This window comes from Panthera tigris, chromosome F3, assembly GCF_018350195.1.
Source record: "Panthera tigris isolate Pti1 chromosome F3, P.tigris_Pti1_mat1.1, whole genome shotgun sequence".
NCBI classification, from domain to species: Eukaryota; Metazoa; Chordata; class Mammalia; order Carnivora; family Felidae; genus Panthera; species Panthera tigris.
In genome coordinates, this window is record NC_056678.1 from 8,079,188 (window position 1) to 8,104,387 (window position 25,200).

The following is a 25,200-nucleotide window of genomic DNA, read 5'->3' on the forward strand; positions in this document are numbered from 1 at the left end:
GGATTGAACTCACCCATCAAAAGGCACAGAGTGGCTGGATGGATAAAAAAACAATACGCTGCCTACGGAGGACTCACTCCAGCTCTAGAGACAAATACAGACTCAAAGTGAACGATGGAAGATGATATTCCAAGCAAACGTATGAAAAGAAGGCAAGCGTAGCTGTACCCATAATAGACAAAATAGAGTTCAAGCCAAAAGGGGTCACAAGAAGTAAAGAAGGTCGTTATATAATGACAAAGGGGCCAGTATATCAAGAAGATATAGCAATCATATATATACATGCTCCCAACACTGGAACATCAAAATATATTAAACAATGAATGAGAGATCTTAAGGGAGAAATAGGCAATAATACAATAACTGTAGGATACTCTAATACCCCACCATCAACAATGGATAAATCACCCGGACAGAAAATCAACAAGAAAATGTTGCAGTTGAATCTGGAACAAATTTAGAACAAATGGACTGCTCAGACATATATAGAAAATGCCACCCAACAGCAACAGAATACACATTCTTCTCAAGCGCACACGGAATGTTTTCCAGGATAAATCACATGTTAGGACACAAAATAAATCTTAGCAAATTTAAGGTTGAAATCATACCAATTATCTTTTCTGACCACTGTGGTATGAAACTAGAAATCAACAGGAGGAAACTAAGAAGATCTACAAATAGATGGACACTAACCACACTTCTAAACAACCACTGAGTCAAAGAAGAAATAAAAAGGCAAATAAAAAATTACCTTGAAAACACAATATATCAAATATTGTGGGACGCAGCAAAAGCAGTTTCAAGAGGAAAGTTTATAACTATAAACACAGATACTAAGAAATTAGAAAGATCTCAAATAACCTAACTTTATATCACAAGGAACTAGGGAAAAACAACCAAACAAACAAAAAAACAAAGTAAGCCCAAAATTAGCAGGAGGGGTGAAATATTAAGGATCAGAGCAGAAATAAATGAAACAGAGACCAAAAGCCAATAGAAAGGATCAGCAAAACTAAGAACTGGTTCTTTACAAAGATAAACAAAATTGACACCATTGGCCAGACTAAGGAAAAAAGAGAAAAGACTCAAAGAAATAAGTTAGAAATGAAAGAGGAGACATTACAACTGATACTACAGAAATACCTAGAATTATGAGATGCCTGTGAACAAGTTTATGCCAAGAAATTACATAAACTAGAAGAAATGGATACATTGCTAGAAACACACAACCTATCCAGACTGAATCATGATGAAATACAAAGTCTGAACAGACCAATTATAAGTAAAGAGACTGAATCAGTAATCAAGAAACTCCCAAAACAGAAAACCTCAGGACCAGATGGCTTCACTGGAGAATTCTACCAAAGGTTTAAAGTAGAATTAACACCAATCCTCCCCCAAACTCTTTCAAAATATTAAGGAGGAGGAACACTTCCAAACTCATTCTATGAGACCAGCATTACTTTGATGTCAAAATCTGATAAGGAGACCACAAGAAAGACAATAGGCCAATATCCCTGATGAATATAGATGCAAAAATTCTCAACAAAACAGTAGCAAACCGAATTCAGGAACACACTAAAAGAATTATACACAATGACCAAGTGGGATTTATCACTGGGATACAAGGATATTTCAATAATATGCAAATCAACAAATGCAAATACATCACATCAATAAAATAATACATAAAAAATCACACGATTATCTCAATCGATACAGAAAAATCATTTGACAAAATAAAACACCCTTTCATGATAAAAAAAAATGTTTAACAAATTTGGTACAGAAGGAACATACCTCACCATAATAAAGGCTGTATAGGACAAACCAACAGCTAACATTACACTCACTGAAGAGAAATTGAAAGCATTTTCCCCAAGATGGGGAAAAAAGCGAGGATGCCTACTCTCCCACTCCTATTCAGTATAGTTCTGGAAACCCTAGCCAGAGCAATCAGGCAAGACAAAGAAATAAAAGGCATACACATCAGGAAGGGAGTAGTAAAATTTGCATGATTTGCTGATGATATGATGATATGATCTATATACAAAGTCCTAAAGAATCAGTCAAAAAACTGTTGGAATTAATCAACAATTTCAGTAAAGCATCAAGATACAAAATCAATTGCATTCCTTCACTGATGATGAAGCCTCTGAAAATGAAAAGAAGCCATCTCATTCTCAATAGCATCAAAAACAAAATAGGAATAAATTTAACATAGGAAGTGAAAGATCTGCACAATGAAAAGTACAAAGCTTTGCTGAAAAAAATTGAAGAAGACACAAACAAATGGAAAGGCATACTGTGTTCCTGGATCAGAATTAATATTGTTAAAATGGCTATACTACCCAGCGTGATCTACAGATTCAATGCAATCCCCGTCAAAATACTGAAAACATTCTTCACAGAAATAAAAGAAACAATCCTAAAATTTGTGTGGAACCACAAAAGACCCCAAACAGCCAAAGCAATCCTGAGAAAAAGAACAAAGTTCGAGACATCACACATCCTGATTTGAAACTATACAACAAAGCCATATTAATAAAAAAAAAAAAAAAAGTACAAAAATGGGCAAACATCAACAAATAGAACAAAATAGAGAGCCCAGAACTAAACTCTGGCCTATACAGTCAACTACTATTGAACATGAGCACCAGGAACACTCAATGGGGAAAGCATAGTCTCTTCAACAAATGGTGCTGGGGAAACTGGAGAAAACATGTCAAACAATTACATTGGGCCCCCACCTCATACCACTCACAAAAATGAACTCAGATGGGTCAAAGACTTGAAGGCAAGACCTGATATCATAAAACTCCTAGAAGAAAATGTAGAGAAGGAGCTTATCAATAATGGTCTTGGTAATAACTTTTTTCCACGATACCAAAAGCACAAACAAGAACAAAAAATTAACATATGAGGCTACATCAAACTCAAAAGCTTTCGCATAGAAAAAAAAAACAATTAACAAAATGAAAAGACAGCCTACAGAATAGGGAAAAGGTTTTGCAAACCATACATCAGCTAAAGGGTTAATATCCAAGTATGTAAAGAACTCATTCAACTCAATTTTTTAAAAAAAGCAAATAGTCTGATTACAAATGGGCAAAAGAACTAATAGACATTTTCTAAAGAGGACATCAAAATGGCCAACAGACACATGAAAAGATGTTCAATATCACTCATCATGAGGTAAAGGCAAATCAAAACAATGATGAGAGGGGCACCTGGGTGGCTCAGTCGGTTGGGCGGCCAACTTCGGCTCAGGTCATGATCTCGCGGTCCATGAGTTCGAGCCCCACGTCGGGCTCTGTCCTGACAGCTCAGAGCCTGGACCCTGTTTCAGATTCTGTGTCTCCCTCTCTCTGACCCTCCCCTGTTCATGCTCTGTCTCTCCCTGTCTCAAAAATAAAATAAAACGTTAAAAAAAATAAAAAAAACCAATAATGAGATACCACCTCACATCTGTTACAATGGCTCCTCAAGAAGACAAGAGACAGTAGGTGCTGATGAGGATATAGTGAAAAGGGAACCCTTATACACAGTTGAAAGAAAGAGAAGTTGATCCAATCACTGTGGAAAACAATAGGGAGTTTCCCCCCAAAATTCCAACTTCTGGAATACGATCCAGCAATTCCAACTTCTGGGTGTTTAAGCAAAAGAAATGAAAACAGAATTCATAATGGAAACAACACAAATGCCTATCAACAGATGAATGGATGAAAAGACGTGGTGCATATACACAACGGAATATTACTCAGCCATGAGAAAGGAGAATATCCTTCCTTTTGCACCAGTGTGGATGGACCTTGAGCACATTATGCTAAGTGAGATAAGTCAGACAGAGAAACACAAGTACTGTATGATCCCACTTATACATGGAATCTAGAAAAGTGTAGAAAACAGACAGTACAGTGTTGGTTACCAGGAGATGGGGGGTGAGCAATAGGAGTGATGGTGTTTAACGCTGCAAACCTGTAATGAATAGTAAATAGGCCATGGAGATTTAATGCACTGTATAATGAATGCAGGCAACAATATTACACTGCAATTGTGTAATATGATAAATATCAGCGCATTGGCAATCATGTTACAATGTAAAACTGTATCAGAGTAAGATGCTATACATCTTATTAAATTTACAAAATGTTGCACATCAAAATTTATTCAATAAGAAAAAAAAAAGTAGGCTGGGGCACCTGGGTGGCTCAGTCAGTTAATGTCCAACTTTGGCTCAGGTCATGATCTCGCAGGTGGTGAGTTTGGGCCCCTCTGCTCTCAGCACAGAGCCCACTGCAGATCTTGTCTCTCTGTCTCTCTCTCTGCCCCTCCCCAGCTTGCACACTCATGCTGTCTCTCTCTCTCTCAAAAAATCAATAAACATTAAAAAAAAAGTAGGCTGATTAGTCTGTGAGCTATTAACATTTTTCATTTATGTTTTCATTCAACTAATATTTATTGGGCACCGTGCAGGAGTGATTCAAGTATGAGCAGTGCATGGTCCCAGGAACTCCATCCAGTGGGGCAAATGGACACAGACTAGATTATCATAGCAATGTGGTGAACGGAATAATGAATATATGTACAAAATAGTATAGGTCCTCAATGAGAGAGCATTTGTGGAAGTTTCAAAGTTAGAAGAGGCTTCTTAATTACATTTTAAAATAGGCAGGAGTGGGGTGCCTGGGTGGCTCAGTCGGTTGGGTGTCCAACTTCGGCTCAGGTCATGGTCTCGCGGTTCGTGGGTTCGAGCCCCGCATCGGGCTCTGTGCTGACAGCTCAGAGCCTGAAGCCTGTTTCAGATTCTGTGTCTCCCTCTCTCTCTGACCCTCCCCTGCTGGCACTCTGTCTCTGTCTCAAAAATAAATAAACATTAAAAAAATTAAAATAGGCAGGACTTAGAAAAAAAGGATAAAAAGGGAGTTTTCCAGGTAGAAGGGATAGCATGAGCCAAGTTTCAGGTGGAGACAAATAGCCTAGCACATGGCAGGGTCTGTCACAAGTTCAGTCAAGTTCAGTGCTGGAACACAGAACCCGAGGTAAGGTCATGTGAGATCCACTTGGAGGAAAGGCAGGGACCAGGAACGGGAAGGCCTAACTGTGAGAGGATCTTGTCACTTTGGGGAGCGTCCGTTATGTTTTAATCAAGGGAGATATGCTTTTAGACAGATCCCTTTGGTGGTCATGGAAGATGTACTTGACAGGGACAAGACTGGAGGCAGAGAAACCACCTTGGAGCTGTTATAGTGGCCCAGGTCAGGGATAATGAGGGATAGGAAGGACAGAATAAAGGACGTACTTGCCAAGAATATTTTTGAAGTACATGGTGAATGGTAAAAAGGAGAGCAGATGTAAGAATTATTGCTGAGTTTTTACCTTGGGTGATTAGAGGATGAACATTGTACGTACAAAGTGGAGGCCACAAAAAATATAAGGAAATAAGCAGACTTGTGAATTTGAGGTTCTTGTAAAGGTCCAGATCGGTAAAGATCTTACGAAGATATTCACAACGAAGTCTGAAGAGGGTTAGCCTGGTGATATGGATTTGGAGCTTTTCAGATTATAGAGGACAGTTGAAATCAGGTTCATAGATGAAGCCACCAAGGGGTTGGCATATACAGTGAGGAGAACAGAGGGTGGTGATGGAATAGTATGGGAACATTGACCATAGAAGAGACAAAGAGGCATTCTGAGAGATAAGGGACAGACCATCAAACCACAGGGTCACAGAAGCCAATGGAATTAGTCATCAAGAAGAAAGAAACCATCAACAGAGCTGCATGTGACTTAGACTAACTAAAATAAGAATTGAATGATATCCATTAGATGTGGCAGTTGGGCTATCCCTGCTGACTTTGAGATTTTCAGAATGGCAAGCTGGAGGCCAGGGGGGCAAGAGGCTGAGAAGTGAGCAGGGGTGATGAAGTCAAGTCAGATGTTCTAGATTACACTGTCAAGAAGTTATGTTCAAAAAAAAAGTAGAAACAGACCCAGAAATACAGAGAGAAAACTGACGGTTGCCAGTGGGGAGGGGCAGGGGAGGGACAAAATGGGTGAAAGAGAGAGGAAGATCCAGGCCTCCAGTTGTGGAATGAGTAAGTCACCAGGATGAATGGCACAGCATAGGGAATGTCCTCAGGGATGGTGTAACAGTGTTGTGTGGGGACAGATGGCAGCTACCCTGTGGTGAGCACAGCATCACATACAGATGTTGAATCACTACATTGTACACCTGAAACTAATGTAACATTGTGTGTCAACTATACTCAAATATAGATAGATGATAGGTAGATAGATAGATAGATAGATGATAGATTTGTTCAAAAAAGAAAAGAGATTGTGCACCAGCCACAGAGTGATACAGAGTCAGGGAAATTTTCTCTGAATGGATGAGATTTACATTTTGTTCTCAAACTACAAGAAAGGTGGGGAGGTGGGGGAGTTGAGACTGTCTTCAGGAAGGAATGACCGATGAAACACAGCTGCAGAGGGTCAGGGGACCAGCCCAAAAGGCAGAGTGGTACAGGTCTGATGCTGAACAAGGTTGCCTTATCCTCTAAGCCAGAAGGAAGGGGAGAAGGGTGTATGAGGCTCTCAAGGGTAGAAATCTGAGGGACACTATGACTGAGAAGCTACATTTTTGTGGACAGAGGAAGAAACAAGTTTAGCTCAAGTGGGGTACAGCTTAGAGTAATGACGGAAAGGTCTGGGAGGCAGAACCGCCCAAGGCAAGGACAGGGGTGCTGGATGGTGAAGGCCCTGATGGGCTTGTGCTGGCTTCAGCTTCACAGGCTGAACTGACTTTGTTCAGTAATCCTCGGCTTTGTGACCATTGAAATAGACCAATGTGTGTGGCTAGGTGAGGCTCTGAGCCAGGATTTAGATGCTACCAAGAGCTAGAGGAAGGATCAGGGCAGGTGTCCTTCAGGCAATCAGCACTGAGGTTAGGCTGGGCCAGAAAGGGGACCCAAAGCTGATAGAGCAGGAGAGTGAGAGGGTCACCGGGCTGGGCCCACACGGGGCAAGAACATGGTCAGTGGGGATTTCCCAGAGTATGGGATGCTGCAGGACTGCAGCCGGTCCAATATAAAGAGGAGAACTTTGGAGGTGCAGTGATCATGAGGCCAACAAGCTAATGTTTTGAATAATACTTTATTAGTCCAAACTGAGTTGGCCTGGATCTAGGGGAAGATTTGAACAAGTGAACAAACAAGGTTTGTCAGGGCTGAGGGGAGACAGAGATTTGGGGCTTATCCTTCCGAAGGAAACATTTGTTGTTTTTTCTTCTTAAATGAGAATTAAATGACAATTCTGGAAGTGACATTGTGTGTGTTGGTGGGGGGCTGACCCCACTTCTTACACTAAGTGGGCAAACTCTCGTAGAAAAATACATGGCCAGACTTCTGGAGAGTCTCTGGTCAGGATTTAATTAAGGCAGAAGACTAAGGATTGAGGGAAGAGGCTGAGCCTCCAGGAGAAACTGTTTGCCTGATGGAGAAGTCCAAGGGCCAGAGTAGCTGGGGGCTTGGTCAGGAGAGAGGAAGGCAACCTGGAAGTAAGAGTAAGGGGAAGTTTGGATGACCAGAGCAGAAGCTCATTTGGGGGGCAGTTTCCAAAGAAGAGGGGTTCAGGCAGCATTTGGGGACCAAAGAGGTGCTCGAGGCTCCGAACTGGAACTCTGTTGGAAAGTTGATTCTTTGCACACGTATGAGCTAAGGCCCAGCTGGAGGCGGGTGCAAGTGTGGCGAGGGTAGCACACGGTCGAGGCCAACCTGTCCACATACTCCCCCCACACACCCTGAGGCCCTGCTGGTGGGAGAACACGTTTTAGGCAGGGGCAGGACCCAGTAAAGCCTCTTTCCAAATATCCAATCAAGTTATTTACAGAAAGCAGTTAACGATTGGGTTAATATATAAATGTTCTTTGTAGTCTAGTAAATTACTTTCCCCCAGCTAACTTATTTTCTTTGTTTTTATCCACATGGGTATTATTTCTGCAGGACTTACTGGCCAGACTTGGATGGGAAAATCAGAGAAGCCTTAGTTTTGCGAAGCGTTAAAGTTCGACTCCTGATAAGCTTCTGGAAGGAAACAGACCCCCTTACGTTTAACTTTATTTCATCTCTTAAGGCTATTTGCACTGAAATAGCCAACTGCAGTTTGAAAGTTGTAAGTATGACATTGGCTTACGTATTATTAAATAAAAAGGGCTGATTCCCTCTGCACATCTGTCAAAGCTATAAGCATTTGCACTCATGTAAACTGCCAAGTAAGAACCAGGATAACAGTCTCTGATAGTGAAAAAGCGCTTCAAAAGTAGGATAAGTAATGTTTCAAGACAAACACTCTCGAGAAAAGGAGCCTGGATCCCACATTTCCTGGTGCCTCCTGGCCCTGCCCTGTTTTTATACACTGCCCGTGGTGTCCTCTCCACTTTGTTGGGTCTGCCTCGTTCTCCTGCCTGCCATTCCAGTTTCTAAGGCCATGACCTCAGTGAGGTCGCATGCACCTGCACAGCCTCCCCCAGCCCCAACATGCCCCTGGCTTAGCTCCTGCCCTTGTTTCAGCCCCCGGGGCCACATGCTAATCCATATCTGCCTACTCTGAGTGGGGCAAGATTGGGAATTGGTATTACTTTCAGTATGGTAACTCCCTAGCTCATGTTTGACTTTCCTTGGGTCCTTAGCTGTGACTTCCTCTTCCTCACCTCAGGGCCTTTGTACATGCTGTTCCCTCTGCCCATAACACTCTTCTCCTCCATGCTTTATCTGACTAATGCCCTCTAGTCCTTTAGGGCTTACATTTTCCAGCCTCCACTGCAGTCATTCAGCAAAAGTACCCTGAGAGGGGTGCCTGGGTGGCTCACTCAGTTAAACATCCTATTCATGATTTTGGCTCAGGTCATGATCTCACAGTTTGCGGGTTCAAGTCCTGCATCAGGCTCTGTGCTGATGGTGAGGAGTTCCCTTGGGATTCTCTATTCCTCTCTCTCTGCCCCTCCCCTGCTTACTCTCTCTCTTTCTTTCAAAATAAATAAATAAACATTAAAAATATATACCCCAAGATCCTACTTTCTGCCAGGCACCCTTCTAGGTGATGGGTCTGTGCTCCATGCAGCATTTAAGGACCCAAGATGACGGGGGCACCACCATCCACTCTGACACATACCTTCCAAGATAGTCCTGAGCCTCAACATCCCAAGGTCGATCAGAAGGAGAGAGAGACTGGAGGGCTTCCCAGGAGGCATTTATGGGTTAGACCTGGAGGTGGTGAACATCCCTTTAGCCTTCATTCTGCTGCTCAGAAATCACTCACCTGTCCACATTCAGTGGCAGAGACAGCTTATGAGTGTGGCTTTGCACAGCTCAAAGTTCAGGACCTCCTAGTGATGTGCAGGACTGGACAGCAAATCTGGATATGGCATTTCATAGTTCAATAAACAGAAACTAAAAACAAAACAACAATCTCCTACAAGACCCAAGACCCAGGTTGAAGTTGCCTCCTCCCCACGTAACAGGAACAGGAGAAGGACAGTAAAAACTCCCATTCAGGAGACGACACTCAGCAGTCACTGGTCCAAGTGATCGTAAAATCCTTCTGGGCAGGTACAGTGAAGTCCTCCTGTGCCAGCTCCCAAGGTTGTTTTCAGCGTGAACAGTTAAAGGAGGTTTTGGTTCTAGCTCATGGTTTCTCTGGCAATGCAATTTTCTCAGAAACATAATAGGCTTCTGATTTGTTTGCTTCTAGTCATTTCGAAGTACCAGCAACCACAACCAAAGATTTTGTTGTGCATAATTCCCAAACTTCACTAATCATGCTTCCTTTCCCATATACCTCTGCCTCAGCCTTCCTCTTCCTCTCCCCTCCCCCCTTCTGTCTCTTCTTATTAACGGTGGCTTCATTCAGGTCATCAGACTTGGGTGGGAAGATTATACCAATTATGATTACTTCAGTTATCTGATCTTTGCTGCAGAAATGAGTCTTTTTTTTGAGAGAGAGAGAGAGAGTGAGCATGATGGGGGGTTGTAGCACAGAGAGAGGGAGACAGAGAATTGAAGCAGGCTCCAGGCTCTGAGCTGTCAGCACAGAGCCTGATGCAGGGCTTGAACTCACAGACCATGAGATCATGACCTAAGCCGAAGTCAGAGGCTTAACCGACTGAGCTACCTGTGTGTCCCCGTAAATGAGTCTTAACTCAGCCACTTAAAGCATTCTTCAAATTTCTTTTCTACTATTGGGCTCCCAGCACAGTTTTTCCAGCCCTTTGAAATACCATATTTCTAGTGTATCTGTTCTCTTCCATATATGCTTGCAAGCCAGCAAATCCATCTCTGAGCTCATTTATCTCCTCTACTAACTTCCTAAAAGCACTAGTAATGACCCATATACACTGTTAACAATTTGTTTTCCCATCCGTTGCCCTGTAGCCAAAGGTTTGGGGGTGCTTAGTCTTCCTTCCAAATCAGTGCAGGTTATGGTCTTACCAAGTATTTTTCCACTGCATTAACATGGGTCTCCATTCTTTCCATCCTGCAATACCAATTTCCTTGCTGCCTGCTGCCCATGGGATAAACCATTGCCACATGTTTTATTAAGTTTTTATTGCTGCTGTCATGGCAGCATCTCACGTCACATTGCCTGGATGTAGTAAGTGCTTAATATTTTTTAAACAAATGAAGGAATTGGTTATATTCATGAGTGTAGACCTTTAGACAAGCACTGCATTAAATACTTTGTATGTACTATTTAATCTTCATAACCACACTATGAAGTGGGAAATTTTCCCATTGTACATACATTGAGAGTGAAGCCTGAAGAAATTAAATAATTTCTCTCCAGGACTCTAGTTAATAGTGGAGAGAGATTCAAATACAAGTCTTTCTAACTCCAGAGACTGAGCTCTTAAACCTCATACTGTATGGTCAGCAAGTGGAACAAATAATTGAAGTTATAAAGGTTTTTTTGTCTTTCCTATCTATATTAAAAACATCATATTGATATCTGCTCAAAGACCTGAGAGGCTACTCATCTGACTGATGTATCTCTGAGGATCAACAAAAATATCAGATAAGATGTTTTTTAACTCAATCGTGCCATTAAATATTTTTTAAAAGTTGAAATTATCAACAATTTAAAGACATAAAATTCTAGAATTTACTATAAATTTCAAAAAAAAAAGCATGCTTCCCACATATATTTCGTTTTAATCTTCCTAACATTCGGGTAATATTGATAAAATAGAAATTTTTATTTCCATTTTACTGGTTTTTATAAACTGAGGTAGCCATGCACATGTCTGAGTTCACAAATAAGTATTAGAAGTAGAAACAGGTCTATGAAACCTACAGCTAACATCATACTCAATTATGAAAAGTTTTCCCTTAAGATCAGAGACAAGACAAGGGTTTCCATTCTTACCACTCCTATTCAACATAGTACTGGAAGTCCTAGCCAGAGCAATCAGGCAAGAAAAAGAAATAAAAAGTATCAGAATTGAAAAGGAAGAAGCAAAATTGTCAGTTTGCAGACAACATGACTTTATATATAGAAATCTTAAAGACTCAGCCAAAAAAAAAAAGTTATATTTAATCAATGAATTCTGCAAAGTTACAGAAATACAAAATTAACACACAAAAATCAGTAGTGTTTCTATACACTAACAATGAAATTTCTGAAAGGGAAATAAAGAAATGGATCCCATATACACTAGTATTAAAAACAATAAAATACTTAGGAATAAATTTAACTAAGGAGGTGAATAATCTCTATACTGAAAACTCTAAGGTATTTATGAAATAAATCAAAGACAACACAAAACAATGGAAAGATATTAGAAGAAGTAATATTGTTAAAATGTCAATACAACCGAAATCTATCTATAGATTCAATGCAATACTATCAAGACTCCAAAGGCATCCTTTAGATGTAGAAAGTAGAAAAAACACTCAAAAATTTATATGGAACTGCAAAAGAACCTGAATAGCCAAAGAAATCTTGAGAAAGAAGAACAAAGAAGGAATTATAACATTTTCTGATTTCAGGCTATACTATAAAGCTATGGTCATCAAATATGGTACTGGTATAAAAACAGACAAATAGACCAATGGAATAGAATCAAGAAACCAGAAATAAACCCAAGCATATATAGGCAACTAATATTTTTCAAGGGAGCCAAGAATACTCAATGGAGAAAAGACAACCTTGTCAATAAATGGTACTGAGATAACTGGATATTCACATGTAAAAGAATAAAACTGGACCCATATCATACACCACTCATAAAAAGTAACACAAAACGGATTAAATACATAAATGTAAGATCTGAAACCATGAAATTACTAGAAGAAAACACAGAAACAAAGCTTCTTGACATGGATTAGGGTAATAATTTTTTGGATAGGACCTCTACAGTACAAGCAACAAAATCAAAAATAAATATAAGCAAATGGGATTACATCAAACTAAAAAGCTTCTGCCAACAAAATAAACCATCAACAATGTGAAAAAACAACTTATGGAAGGGGGGGAAATATTGGCACACCACATATCTGATAAGGGGTTAATAGCCAAAATACATCAAGAACTCATATGACTCGATAGCAAATAACCCAATTTAAAGATGGGCAAAGGAGCTGAATAGACATTTCTCCAAAGAAGATAGACAGAAGGCCAACAGGTACATGAAAAGATGCTCAACATTACCAGTCATTAGGGAAATGCAAATTAAAACCACTATTAGATACCACAGCATGCCTTTTAGAATGGCCATCACCAAAAAGACAAGAGGTAACAAATGCTGGTGAGTATGTGGAGAAAAGGGAATTCATGGTAGGAATGTAAATTGGTATAGCTACCATGGAAAACAGTATGAAGCATCCTTTACAAATTAAAAATAGAACTATCATATGATTTAGTAATTCTACTTATGGAAGTATATCCCAAAGAAACCAAAACACTAACTCAAAAGTGTATCTACATCTTCATGTTCATAGCAGCAATATTCACAGTAGCCAAGACGCAGAAACAACCTATGTGCCCATTAGTGGATGAATGGATAAAGAAGTTGTGGTATATATATATATAATGGGATATTATTCATATATATATACAATGGGATATTATTCAGCCATAAAAATGAGGAAATACTACCATTTGTGACAACATAGATGGGCGTTGAAGGCATTATTCTAAGTGAAATAAGTCAGGCAAAGAAAGACAAATACTGTATGATATCAATTGTATGTGGAATCTAAAATTAAAACACACACACACAAAGTCATAGAAAAAGAGATCAGACTTGTGGTAACCAGAGGTGGGGGGGGGGAGGGTGAGAGGCGGGGGAATTGAAGCAAGGTGGTCAAAGGGTACAAACTTCCAGTTACAAGATAAGTACTAGGGATATAGTGTACAACGTGATGACTTCCGCTAATGCTGCTGTAGGATACGTAGGAAAGTTGTCAAGGAAATCAATCCAAAGCGTCCTCATCACAAAGAGAAAAAAAAAATTTCTTCATTCTTTTCTTTTCTTTTCTTTCCTTTTCTTTTCTTTTCTTTTCTTTTCTTTTCTTTTCTTTTCTTTTCTTTGTATTGTGTCTGTATGATACAATGTATGAGAAGATGGCTGTTAGCTGCACCTATTGCAGTCATCATTCACAATATATGTAAATCAAAACATCATGCTGTACAACTAAAATTTATGCAGTGATAGATGTCAATTACTTCTCGATAAAATGGAAATAACAACAGGTCTGTGATTACTACTGTAGGTCTATTTTCCGTGCCAGGTTTGCAAACGAGTGTGATAACCAGGAGTTGCATCAGGGCGCCAACTTTAGTGTGGAATCAGATATCAGGGATTATAGGAAACACTGGATGGTCCCAGGAAGCCAGGCAGAGAACCAGGAGAATAGAGTCAGTTTGTGTTCAGTACCTTTCCATGGACAAGAGAATGCTGGGGATTGTTTCATCTGCAGGGAGAGCATTTTCCAGATAACCGAAGTGGCATGTGAGGCTGCATGGCAGTGAATAGGTTCACCATCGTATTCCCAGGGCCTAGCATGATGCTGGCACAAAGCATTCAAAGCAAATATGTGGAATGCATGGATGGATGGATGGATGGATGAAATAAAAAAGGGAGCTGATGGTTTAGGAAGGCTCTATGGGAACCAGTGAGTGGAGGGAACACAGCCCATGTCCAGGACATGGTGGATGTGGAGTCATTTTTGCCATTTTCTCAAACGGGGGATGTGCTTGGAGAGGGGTGAAGAATCTTTTGGGGGAAGTCATTTACTCAGAGCACAGTGTGCTTGCACTTAGAGGGGTGCCATAATCAGACTTACCAGATATCACAATGTTTTAAAATATAACTTTAATTATGATTGAGGTGTGACAACATCAATGGATCAGAAGACAACAGCCATTGCAAAAATAGTTTGTTTTACCCATAGATCTCAAGAGAAGGGGGCATAAGGCAGGAGTGAGGGGAAATATGGGCAAGGGCCTTTGTTTGGTTTACGTGGTGGTGGAACAAGCAAGCAGGGTAAGCCAATTTAGGATTGGCAAGTTTGAATAATTTCAGTGGGCCCTTGGGCCTAGGAGCTGTCCCTGATTTCCTGGTACCTGACCCTGGGGTGATTAGAGCAGACGGATAGTGACCAGAGTGTGAGAGCCCATAAAGGAGGTCGTTCTGGGTATGGTCCCTGGACTGTTTGGTTTACATATGAGAAGTGTGCTCACAGGCAAGTTGTTTGCTATCTCTAGGAATTAGCCAGCCCTCAGAAGGGCAATCCCTCCAGGCTCAGCAGGACCCAAATGTCAAAGCATCTGAATACAGAAAATAAGAAGATATGACTAATACAAGCAGAAGCAGAGGGGGAAATGTCTGGGGCCCATCACACATGGTGCATTTGCTCCTATCTCTTCTCTAAGCCATTGTCAGTTGAAATCTCCATCATGAAATTAGTGCTCTCATTTAAGACTTGCAAGAAATTACAAGGAAAGTAGAATCCATTATTTTATTCTCTACTTAGCTCCATCTTTGCAAACACTCATGGTCTCATTACTTGAATAAACCAAATATTAATAGTTCACCATTGGACGTTTCATGAAACAGAGACTCTGGTCCTCATGGAAGCCAGGCCCTGCACTTCTAAGCATCAAGATAAGCCTGGGTGCGAATGAAGCCTGCAGCCCCTACATCTAGAACACAACCTGGGAGTGAGGCAGGGAATCTCTCTCCTCAGAGGAGTGGGCACCCCTATCCTTGGCTTGGGGGGATTTATGTCCATGAGGGGACTCATGGGAAACAGACTGCATTCACAGAATTGCCCCTGTCAGCTAGGCTTTTATTTTTTAATAAATTCATAAATCACTTTTGGGGTTCCTGGGTGGATCAGTCGGTTAAGAGTCTGACTCTTGATTTCGGCTTAGGTCATGATCTCACCATTCATGGGATCAAGCCCTGCATTGGACTCTACACTTACATTGTGGAATCTGCTTGGGATTCTCTCTCTCCGTCTCTCACTGCCTCTCTCTCTCTCTCTCTCTCTCTCTCTCTAAATAAACTTTGAAAAACATTTAAAAAGTAAATCACTTTTGAACAGTCTTTGCTGTCACCTACAGCATATTAGATGGTTAGTAGTATGTCAGTGAATACAGTATGATTTCTGCTGCCACTTTAGTCTCCCAGATAAAGCTGTCTCCCTCTTTTGGGCATCTTCAGCTTTCTAGAGCAAATGGGTTCTCTGTAGAGCCTCAAGCAGTGATGACATCCCCAACTTAAATTAGGATGTATATTTTGTTCTTTTTTACATCCATCATGATTGCACAATAATATTTTCCTCAAAAGGAGGCAGTAGAGTGTGTGGACATGTGTTGTGATAGAATGTCTGAGCAGGGTGACTGCTCTTACTGAATGACAGGTGGGTATCACAGGACCTCACAGATATATAACTATGACTTAAGAGCATTCACAGGTAATCAAGTCCATGGGAAGAGTCCACAAAACGTGGCTATATGTGAGCCCTCCAAATGACACAGATTTTGCAGGAGACAGGAACTGGGAAGAAAGGGAACTGATGCAGCATTACCTATCATCATGGTAATGTGGCCCCAGGTAACACTGTCCTCTGTGATGTGCAACTGACAGTTCTTGGGGAGTAGATTTTGGCCTGTGCACCATTGATCTCAAGGAATCTGCAGAAAATCAGAATAGAATTTTCAAGGGCTGGAGGGGACCTTGGTGATCATCCAGTTTATCACTCCTTCCTCACCCTTGGGCGAAGGGGAAGACCAACCCTCATTGTTTCCCCAAGCCAAACTTGAACACTTACAGTTTTCATTTTGTTCCGTTTAGTTCAGTTTAGTTTAGTTACTTTGATAGAGAGAGTGAGAGGGGCAGAGAGAGGGAGAGAGAGAGAATCCCAAGCAGGCTCCACACTGACAGTTGCAGAGCCCGACGCGAGGTTCAAACTCACAAACTGTGAGATCATGACCTGAGCTGAAACTAAGAGTCAGGTGCTTAACGGACTGAGCCGCCCAGGAGCCCCAGACAGTTACAGTTTTCAAACTAAATGATGTCTCCATTTCTAGGTAGCATCTCATTTTTCTCTCTGCCTCTTTCCTTCAAACACGCATGATCCCACAGCCGTAAGACATTCAATCCAGGAAGATTCCACACACAGTGCTGAAAATGCTCAGCCTTTTCCGGTGTGGAGGAGATTTGAGACCTCACCTTTGATGGTGTGTATTCTGTGAGCTCTGTCACAGTTCAGTCCTCATCTAAGCAGCTACCAGTTCCAGCAGATTCCAGAGGCACCAGCCCACCTACCCCCACTGTCAGCCCCCACATCCTGGGCCTCAGGTGCTTTTCGGGTCACATTAAAGTTGAAATTCAGGATTCCCGGGTTGAAGTGATTTTTTTTTTTTTTGACTTGCTTATTAAAAGAGCTTGTAGACCTAGGTGTTCAGATGGAAAATATTTGTTCCTTTGGCAAAAATCTCTTTTGACCTTTGCAAATCCCCAGCTTAATCAGCTAGTCATGGACACGAGCCTGCTGCTTCTTATAATGTATGCAACACAGAGGAATATTCATTCGGTTCATCGGTGTGCATGACAGAAAGCGCCCTGAGGCCGACTTCAGATGCTACTGCACCCTGATGAATATGACAATGAGAATTAAACCAACGTCTGGCCCTCGCCCTGGTGAAAGAATGAATTTTGTGTTCATTTTGCAGCTTCAAAGCGTTCATTATAGACCTAGTTGAGCACGCTAATTTTCTCTCTTGTTGCCCGTATAAGCTTGAGAACAAAAATAGCTTCATCTATATGAAGAAACAAGACTGTGGCTTTAATAGCCCAGTATGAGGTCTGCTGCGGCTGTTTGGATAAGACACGCTCTTGTGCTCTTGCACAAAGCCAAAAATGTTGTCTATTCACCTGCTTTATGAATGGGTTTATTTTTGTGTCTTACAGAAGTTTTTTGATCTGGAAAGAGAGAATGTTTGTGCTACAAAAGAACAAAAAGATCACGCCTTTCCTAAGTTAAATCGCAACAAGTACATGGTGACAGACGGCGCAGCTTACATCGGTAGGTGTCAGCCTCCTCAGGGGACAGTGCGGGTCAGTGGCGGTCCGACTGTGCTTTTCCGTACCCCATGGGGCCCTGGAGGAAACAGGAGGGTGAGGGCCAAGAGCTCTTGAACTGAACATTTCCTCTAGGGCTTGGTTCAAGCACGAGGACACCACAGAAGATGTTTTCTGTAAGTGTTTTCGGAAATTCTTTGGTCTCCTTGCCTCATTTGATAGGTGAGGAGGCGAATGGCTCGTCAAAAGTGAGTCCTGGTGGTCGAATGAGCACAGGGGTCCCTTCCCACCCACCTACCACAGCCAACCTGTCGTGAGTTACAGCAGCAGACGTGGTGGCCGCTCGGTGCCAAAATGAGCACTTCTTGGGCAGCAGTCCCACCTCTGCCACTTTATAAATGTCTAACCCTGGAGAATTTACTTAAGCTGTCTACACCTCAGTTTTCTCATCTGTAAAATGGGGCTAATAATTGTTTCTACTTCATTCCGTGAAATTTAAGTGGAATGATATCTGCAAAGCGCCTTGGACAATTAAAACCGCTGGCACACAGATAATACCTGATTCGTGTATTTTTTATTTTTATTTATAAAACGTTTATTTATTTATTTTGAGAGAGAGAGGATGAGAGCACGAGCAGGGGAGGGGTAGAGAGAGGGAGAGAGAGAATCCCAAGCAGGCTCTGTGCTGTCAGTGCACATCCTCATGTGCACAGGGCTTGACCCCACAAACTGTGAGAACTGAGCTGAAATCAAGAGTTGGACGCTTAACCGACTAAACCCCCCAGGCACCCTAGTTTTTATTTGTAAGGTAATTTCACAACCCGGATGCAGAAATCATACCTCCTGGTGGAATTGTTTACTTGTGTGTCGGATCTGTTCTCCTCTCCTACAGTGTGGGTGAGTCCAGGGTAACCCCTTAATTGGTACCATCAACTGCAGAGTGGAAATTATTATCTATAAAAGAAGGTACATAAATCACAAAACAGCAGCGTGGCTATTACTGTAAAGATGAAGTGACAGTCTCCAAGTAGAAAAGAAAAATGTGTGTGGAATGAAAGAATATGGAATATGGGTGTTCCCCCATTCACTGAGTGAGTGGAATATGCCCTTTGTGCTTTGTAAACCACTTTATCTCATTTGCTTTTTTTTTTTTTTTAGTGTTTGTTTATTTTTGGAAGAGAAGGAACAAGCAGGGGAGGGGCAGAGAAAGGGGGGAACAGGAGGATCTGAAGCGGGCTCAGCTATCAGCACAGAGCCCAGCACGGGGCTCCAACTCACCAACTGTGAGATCCTGACCTGAGCCAAGGTCAGATGCTTAACCAACTGAGCCACCCAGGCGCCCCTATCTCATTTGCTGATAGGGAGGGTGGCCTTTATCACCTAGAGTTTAGAAATGAGGACCCTAAGACAGGAATTGACTTAAACATGCAGATGTGAAGAAGAGCGAGTTCTAGGATCCGAGGCACCCAGAGCCCCACCCCCACCCTGGAACCAGAGGAAGACACTGCCATCAGCCACTGGACAGTTAGTTACTCCATCCTGCCTTCTAGAAAGGTGTTCTTTTTCCATTTCGAATAGTTATGTGTCCACATTAGGAGAAGAGAGGATTGGAATTTTTTTAAATGTCTATTATTCAAGCTGTTTTAGGATATGAGAATGTTACTTTATTCATGCTGTCCCTCTCAGTGGCTTGAGATGTAATAGTTTGGATTTTCTCATGTTCATCAGCTTACGGAGAGTAGAATGAATCAGCTTCTTTTTAAGCAAGTGACAAAAACGAACTCAAAATCATTTCATCAAAACTGGGAATTTCGGGCTCAATAATTGGAAAATACAGGGATGGGTCAGGTTTCAGGCACAGTTGGATTAGGAACTCAGATCTGGATATTTTACCTGTGGGGTTTACTTAAAGTGCCATGTGTACTTGGAGCAGTTATGTGGCACCTGTGTCCTAAAGTTCTTTTAGTGAATTAAATGTTTTGGAGTCACAAAAACTTCTGTTTGAATTCAAGCACTGGCACTGGAAGCTGGAAGATGATGGAAAGTCACGTGATCTCTCTGAGCCTCTGTGTGCCTCTGTTTTCCTATCTATAAAATAGGGATAATAGCATCTACCCTTTGGTGGTGATAGAAGGATTAAATGAGATAATATATGAAAAGCTCCAAACACTGTCTCACATCTGTCTAAATCCTTAGTAAATATGGATTTCCGGCTCTCTCTTCTTCTTCCCATAGAATACATTTTTGTTTGTTTGAGAGAGAGTGTGCATGCAAGCAGGGGAGAGGGGCAAAGGGAGAGGAAGAGAGAGGGCCTTAAGAGGAAGACAGAATCCTCAACACAGGGCTCCATCCCATGAACTGCGAGATCAGGACCTAAGCCAAAGTCAGATGCTCAACCTACTGAGCCACCCAGGTACCTTCCTCCATATATTACATTTTTAAAGTAGACTTTCATTATTTAGAGCAGTTAGGTTCACAGCAAAGTCGAGCAGAAAATACAGAATTCTCACATCCTTCTGCCCCCCACAACACATACACACAGCCTGCCCCATTATCAACATCCCCCACCAAAGTGGTACGTTTGTTTATAACATACATTATACGTCGGACCTACATTAACACATCAGCATCACCCAACGTCCATTGTTGACATTAGGGTTCTCTCTTGATGCCATTCATCCTATGGGTCCTGACAAATGTGTAATATATAGAGTAGCTTCACTGTCCTAAGAATTCTCTGTGCTCCACTCATCCTTCCCTCCCCGTAACTCCTGACAACCACTGATCTTTTTACAGTCTTCAGAGTTTCAGCTTCTCCAAAATATCATGTAGTTAAAATCATAATATGTAGCCTTTTCAGATTGGCTTCTTCTACTTAGTAACATGCATTTAAGCTTCCTCTGTAATTTTTTTAAGTTTATTTATTTATTTTTAGAGAGACAAAGCTTGAGTCAGGGAGGGGCAGAACAAGGGAGAGAGAGAGAATCCCAAGCAGGCTCCCCACTGTCAGTACGGAGCCCCACGCGGGGCTGGAACCCACGAACCACGAGATCATGAGCTGAGCCGAAGTCAGACACTTAACTGACGGAGCCACCCAGGTGCCCCAAACTTCCTCGGTATCTTTTAATGGCTTGATAGCTTATTTTTTTAGCACTGAATAGTATTCCATTGTCTGGATCTGCCACAGTTCTTTTATCCACTCACCTACCCATTCACCTTCAGGACATCTTGGCTGCTTCCAGATTTTGGCAATTATGAATAAAGCTGCTATAAACATCCACACATAGGTTTTGTGTGGACATGTGTTCAACCCTGTTGGGTAATACCAAGGAGCGTGATTGCAGGATTGTATGGTAAGATTATGTTTAGTGTTGTGAGAAACTGCCTGTCTCCCAAAGTGGCTCTACCATTTTGAGTTCCCAGCAGCGGTGAGCTTTCCAGTCTCCCAAAGTGGCTCTACAGTTGTCAGTTCCCAGCAGCGGTGAGCGAGAGTTCCTATTGGTCCACATTCTTACCAGCGTTTCATGTTGTCCAAGTTCCAGATTTGGGCCCTTCTGATACGTGTGTAGTGTAGCTAATGATTGCTTTTAGTTTGCATTTCCTTCATATTATGATGTGGAGCATCTCTTTATATGCTTACCTTGTCATCTGAGTATCTTCTTTGATGAGGTCTTTGGCCCATTTTTTAATCATATTTTTCATTTTCTTTCTTATTTCTTATTTCTTATTTCATTTTCTTTCTTTTTTCATTTTCTGCTTTTTCTTACTTTTTCATTTTCTTATTTTTCATTTTCTTTCTTATAAGAACCTGTATTAAGAGTTCTTTTTATAATTATAACAATCTTTTATCAGATGCATCTTTTGCAAATATTTTCTCCCAGCCTGTGCTTTATCTCTTCATTCTCTTGACGGTGTCTTTCACAGAGTAAACATCTTAACTTGAAATGAAGTTCAGCTTATCAATGATTTCTTTCCTGGATCATGCCTTCAGTGTCGTATCTAAAAACCCATCACTAAACCCAAATTCATCTAGATTTTCTTATTCGTTATCTTCTAGGAGTTTCATAATTTTGCATTTTACATTTAGGTCTATGACCCATTTTGAGTTAATTTTTGTGAAAGGGTCAGTGTCTAGAATTCACTTTCCGCACGCCCATGTCCAGTTATTCTAGCGCCATTTGTTGAAAAGGCTAGTTTTGCTCCCTTGATTGCCTTTGCTCCTCTCTCAGGATCAGCTGACTTATTTACGTGGGTCTATTTCTGGAGCTCTATTATAATTCAATTTTAAATGAGTTCATTTTACACACAGCATTTTAGCAAAACATTAATTCCCTAGAGCAAAGCATAGTTATTGTATAAAAATATTTAAAGAGCATCCGGAGAGAAAATTCATTGATAATTTAAATAATTATCAGCATGTTCTGGAAATCTCTTAAGTCGTCACTCAGACACCTGCTGAGAATGCGAAATTAAGAAAAACCCACACTAATCCTTGCATGGAATTATAGCTCATTAAATCTTTGCAAGACTTTCAGAAGATTCCTCAAATGGTGTCCTCTCTCTAACCTTGAATTCTGTAGACTATATTTGAGTCTAGTTTGGCAAATTTGTCCAGAAGTTGGTCTGAATTGTTTGAGGGCTGATGGAGTGGTATGTTAGGTGAAGGCACTCAGAAATCTTGTTGAAGGCCCATACACCTTCCCAGTGAGCTTGTCTAAACGCTTATCTATACCCTCGTCTATACCTGGGGATGGCACTACAGTTCTCCTGCATTCTGGAAGCGGAAATGGCAGTCTCAGGCCTGGGTGCAACAGTGTCCCAGAAAATATTGGAGCACATCCATGATTCTGAAGTTTAGCCAAACCATGAGGAAGTGAAAGGTGGGAAATGGTCACACTGGTGGAGGACGTCCTCTGTAGACCTTGGGAAAGCTGCCTCAGGCTGCAGTTCCTGAGAAGAACCTCAGTAAAGCTTTGGAGGATCAAAGGTGCAGGATCTTGGCTCCATCATTGTGCTGAAGGGAAAAGCTGAATCTCACAGAATAAGCCTCCAAAATCTTGTCACTTCTCCCCCACCTTGTCTTCCCCTCTCCTCACATTTCCACGTCTGTGCTCTTCAGAGAGCATGGTCCACAAATGAGTGGAGTTCAGTGTGGTCCGAGGCTCCAGCTGAGCAGCTGATGCTGAAGTCCCCAGGGAAAATGCACAGTTGGTACCACATAGGCCTTTAGGCTTGGAGGTGACATGGAACAGAAGTTAAGGGTGGGCTGTGGGGTCAGAGCTGACTTTGAAACTCGGCTCTGGTATTTTTTCACTCCTGTCTCGGGCAAATTACCTAACCTTTCTGCGCCTTAATTTCCTCATCAGTACAATGGACTTTGTATTATCACCTCATAGGATTGCAGTGAATATTGGAGATAATGTATTGATGTAATGAATTCACTTCCTGGCGCTCAGCTGTAGACACGAGACTTTAGGGTCTTATCCACAAGTCCTTCCGTTGATGGAATGGATAGAAGGCACTGCCTGCCAGCGGGCTCCAAAATAACTCTCAACCTGCAGCAGCTACTAATCCCCAGTCTAAGAAGTCCAAGCCTGTATTTAACTGGTGCTGAGCATTGGCACAGAGCCTCTGAGCGTGGCCATGTGTCTGAGAGCATGTGGTCAGAAACACACCACTGGCAAAGAGACTCCCACTCAATATTGTGAACCATTCGGCAGACAGTTCACTAATTTATAACAGTAAAATTCATCCACAGTTATGTCTATCATGAAGCTATCAATAGTATGGGTGTGGTGTTTGGGGGTATGGCAGGGAGACAGTATGAGATGGAGGACAGAGATAGAAAAGAGAAGGAAGAGTTCTTTCTCTATGCTGATAATATTTGATTTAGGGACCTGGTATTAGGCCCTGAGGAATAAACTCATGAGAGACAGGGGAACAGCCTCCTCTGGTGCCATATGGGGAAGGGAGTTGATACGTGTGGGGACTCCAGAGAGCAGCAGGGGGCCCACAGGATGGGCATTGTGAAGGAACACCTATCAGCTCTCTGTGGATGTTTCTTCCCCCACAGATGGCTGCCAGGCCGACCGTGGGTCAAGGATGCCTACTGTCTTACTTAGCAAATATCCCTGCAGCTATGGCTGAAGAGCTGCTGAGGGACTGGAGATCAAGCTCTACACTTAAAAAGCCTTCAGTTTTCTTTATGAAAACAGCTCTGGACCAAAGAGGAGCACAGATTTGGGAGCTTAGACCAGACTCAGGCTGGTGGTAATTTCTGAAATCATTTTGTCAGTCTTGATGCAGCTAAATCTTCGTTAGTGAGGACACTGCTTCATTTATTGTATTATAGATTGTGGAGATCTGGGTCCATCATTGATTAGCCATGTGACAGGAAAATCTGTTCACCTCTTTGAGCCTCAGGCTTCTCATCTGTGCAGTAGGCATAAATCCTACCAACTCTGTGAGATAATGGATACAAATGCCAAGCCTAGCACTTTGCTCATATTAGGCACTTAATAAAGGAGAGCTCTTCTCCCTCTCTAAGGCCCCTATATCGTGACTTTATCCCTAACTCTTCCACCTCATGCTCCAAGATCCTGATCACATTTTTTGTCCACATCCCTTTGGGGGTGTGGCTTTCTAATTTCCAAAGCAATGAGTTTCTGTACATCCGTCAATTGCCATTTGTGTAGTAAAGAATTTAACCTTACCCTCAATAAAATGTTTTCCTGACTCATCCAGCCAGAGTTAGAAATTCTTTTTCTCTTACCCTTGTGGCATTGTATACCTACATCTCTTTATATTACAATCATTGTGTTTCCTTCCTGGACCCCTTGAAGTCAGGGACTGTCATTTTCTGGTTTATATCATGGTCCCTAAGAAATGGTCAGAAGAAATAACATGGCCCCATGTACCTGGTAGACATTGGACACTCAGTAAATGTGCATTTATTGGTACTGTTCTCCTGCTAGAACCCTCTCCCCGATGGATGGCAAGACAGGACATTCATATGGCACTCTGGGGTAGTCTTGTCTTTTATCTACTCTCCCCTAGAAGATGAACTACATGTGAGTGACGTAGATACAATCAGTCCCTTCTTGGACAGATTCCAGCCTTACTACCTGCTATGGGCTGAACCGTGTCCTCCCCAAATCCATATGTTGGAAGTCCCAGTACCTCAGAATATGACCTTATTTGGAGACAGGATCTCTACAGAGGTAATAATCAAGTTAGAATGGGGTCATCGGAATGGGCCCTGATCTGATTTGACTGGTGCCCTCATAGACAAGGGACATTTGGACACAGAGACAGACATGCACAGAGGGGAGAGAATGTGAAGGCACACAGGGGAGAAACTGGCCATGTAGAAGCCCAGAGGAGCAGCCTGGAACAAATTCTCCATCCGGGCCCTTCAGAAGGAACCAGCCCTGTCAACACATTGGTTTTGGACTTTTAGCCTCCAGAACTATTAGGCAACAAATTGCTGTCATGTAAGCCACCAAATCTGTGGAACTTTGTTACAGTAGACCTAGCAGACTAATCCACCAAGTATCACCAGACAGTCCTGCTGGGGAGCCTACTGTCATCACAACTGCCTCCATGCCTGG

At 41.8% G+C, this 25,200-nt stretch overlaps 1 protein-coding gene across 3 annotated transcripts in view; it reads left to right on the forward strand.

The window, feature by feature from the left end:
- Window positions 1-25,200, forward strand: part of PLD5 (phospholipase D family member 5) — a 339,966-nt gene that overhangs the window by 312,752 nt on the left and 2,014 nt on the right. For all 3 annotated transcript variants that reach the window (XM_015535224.2, XM_042976136.1, XM_042976135.1), the window contains 2 exons: window positions 8,007-8,175; window positions 17,480-17,594. In XM_015535224.2, the coding sequence (XP_015390710.1) occupies window positions 8,007-8,175; window positions 17,480-17,594 (284 nt within the window). The remainder of the gene's footprint in view (window positions 1-8,006; window positions 8,176-17,479; window positions 17,595-25,200) is intronic.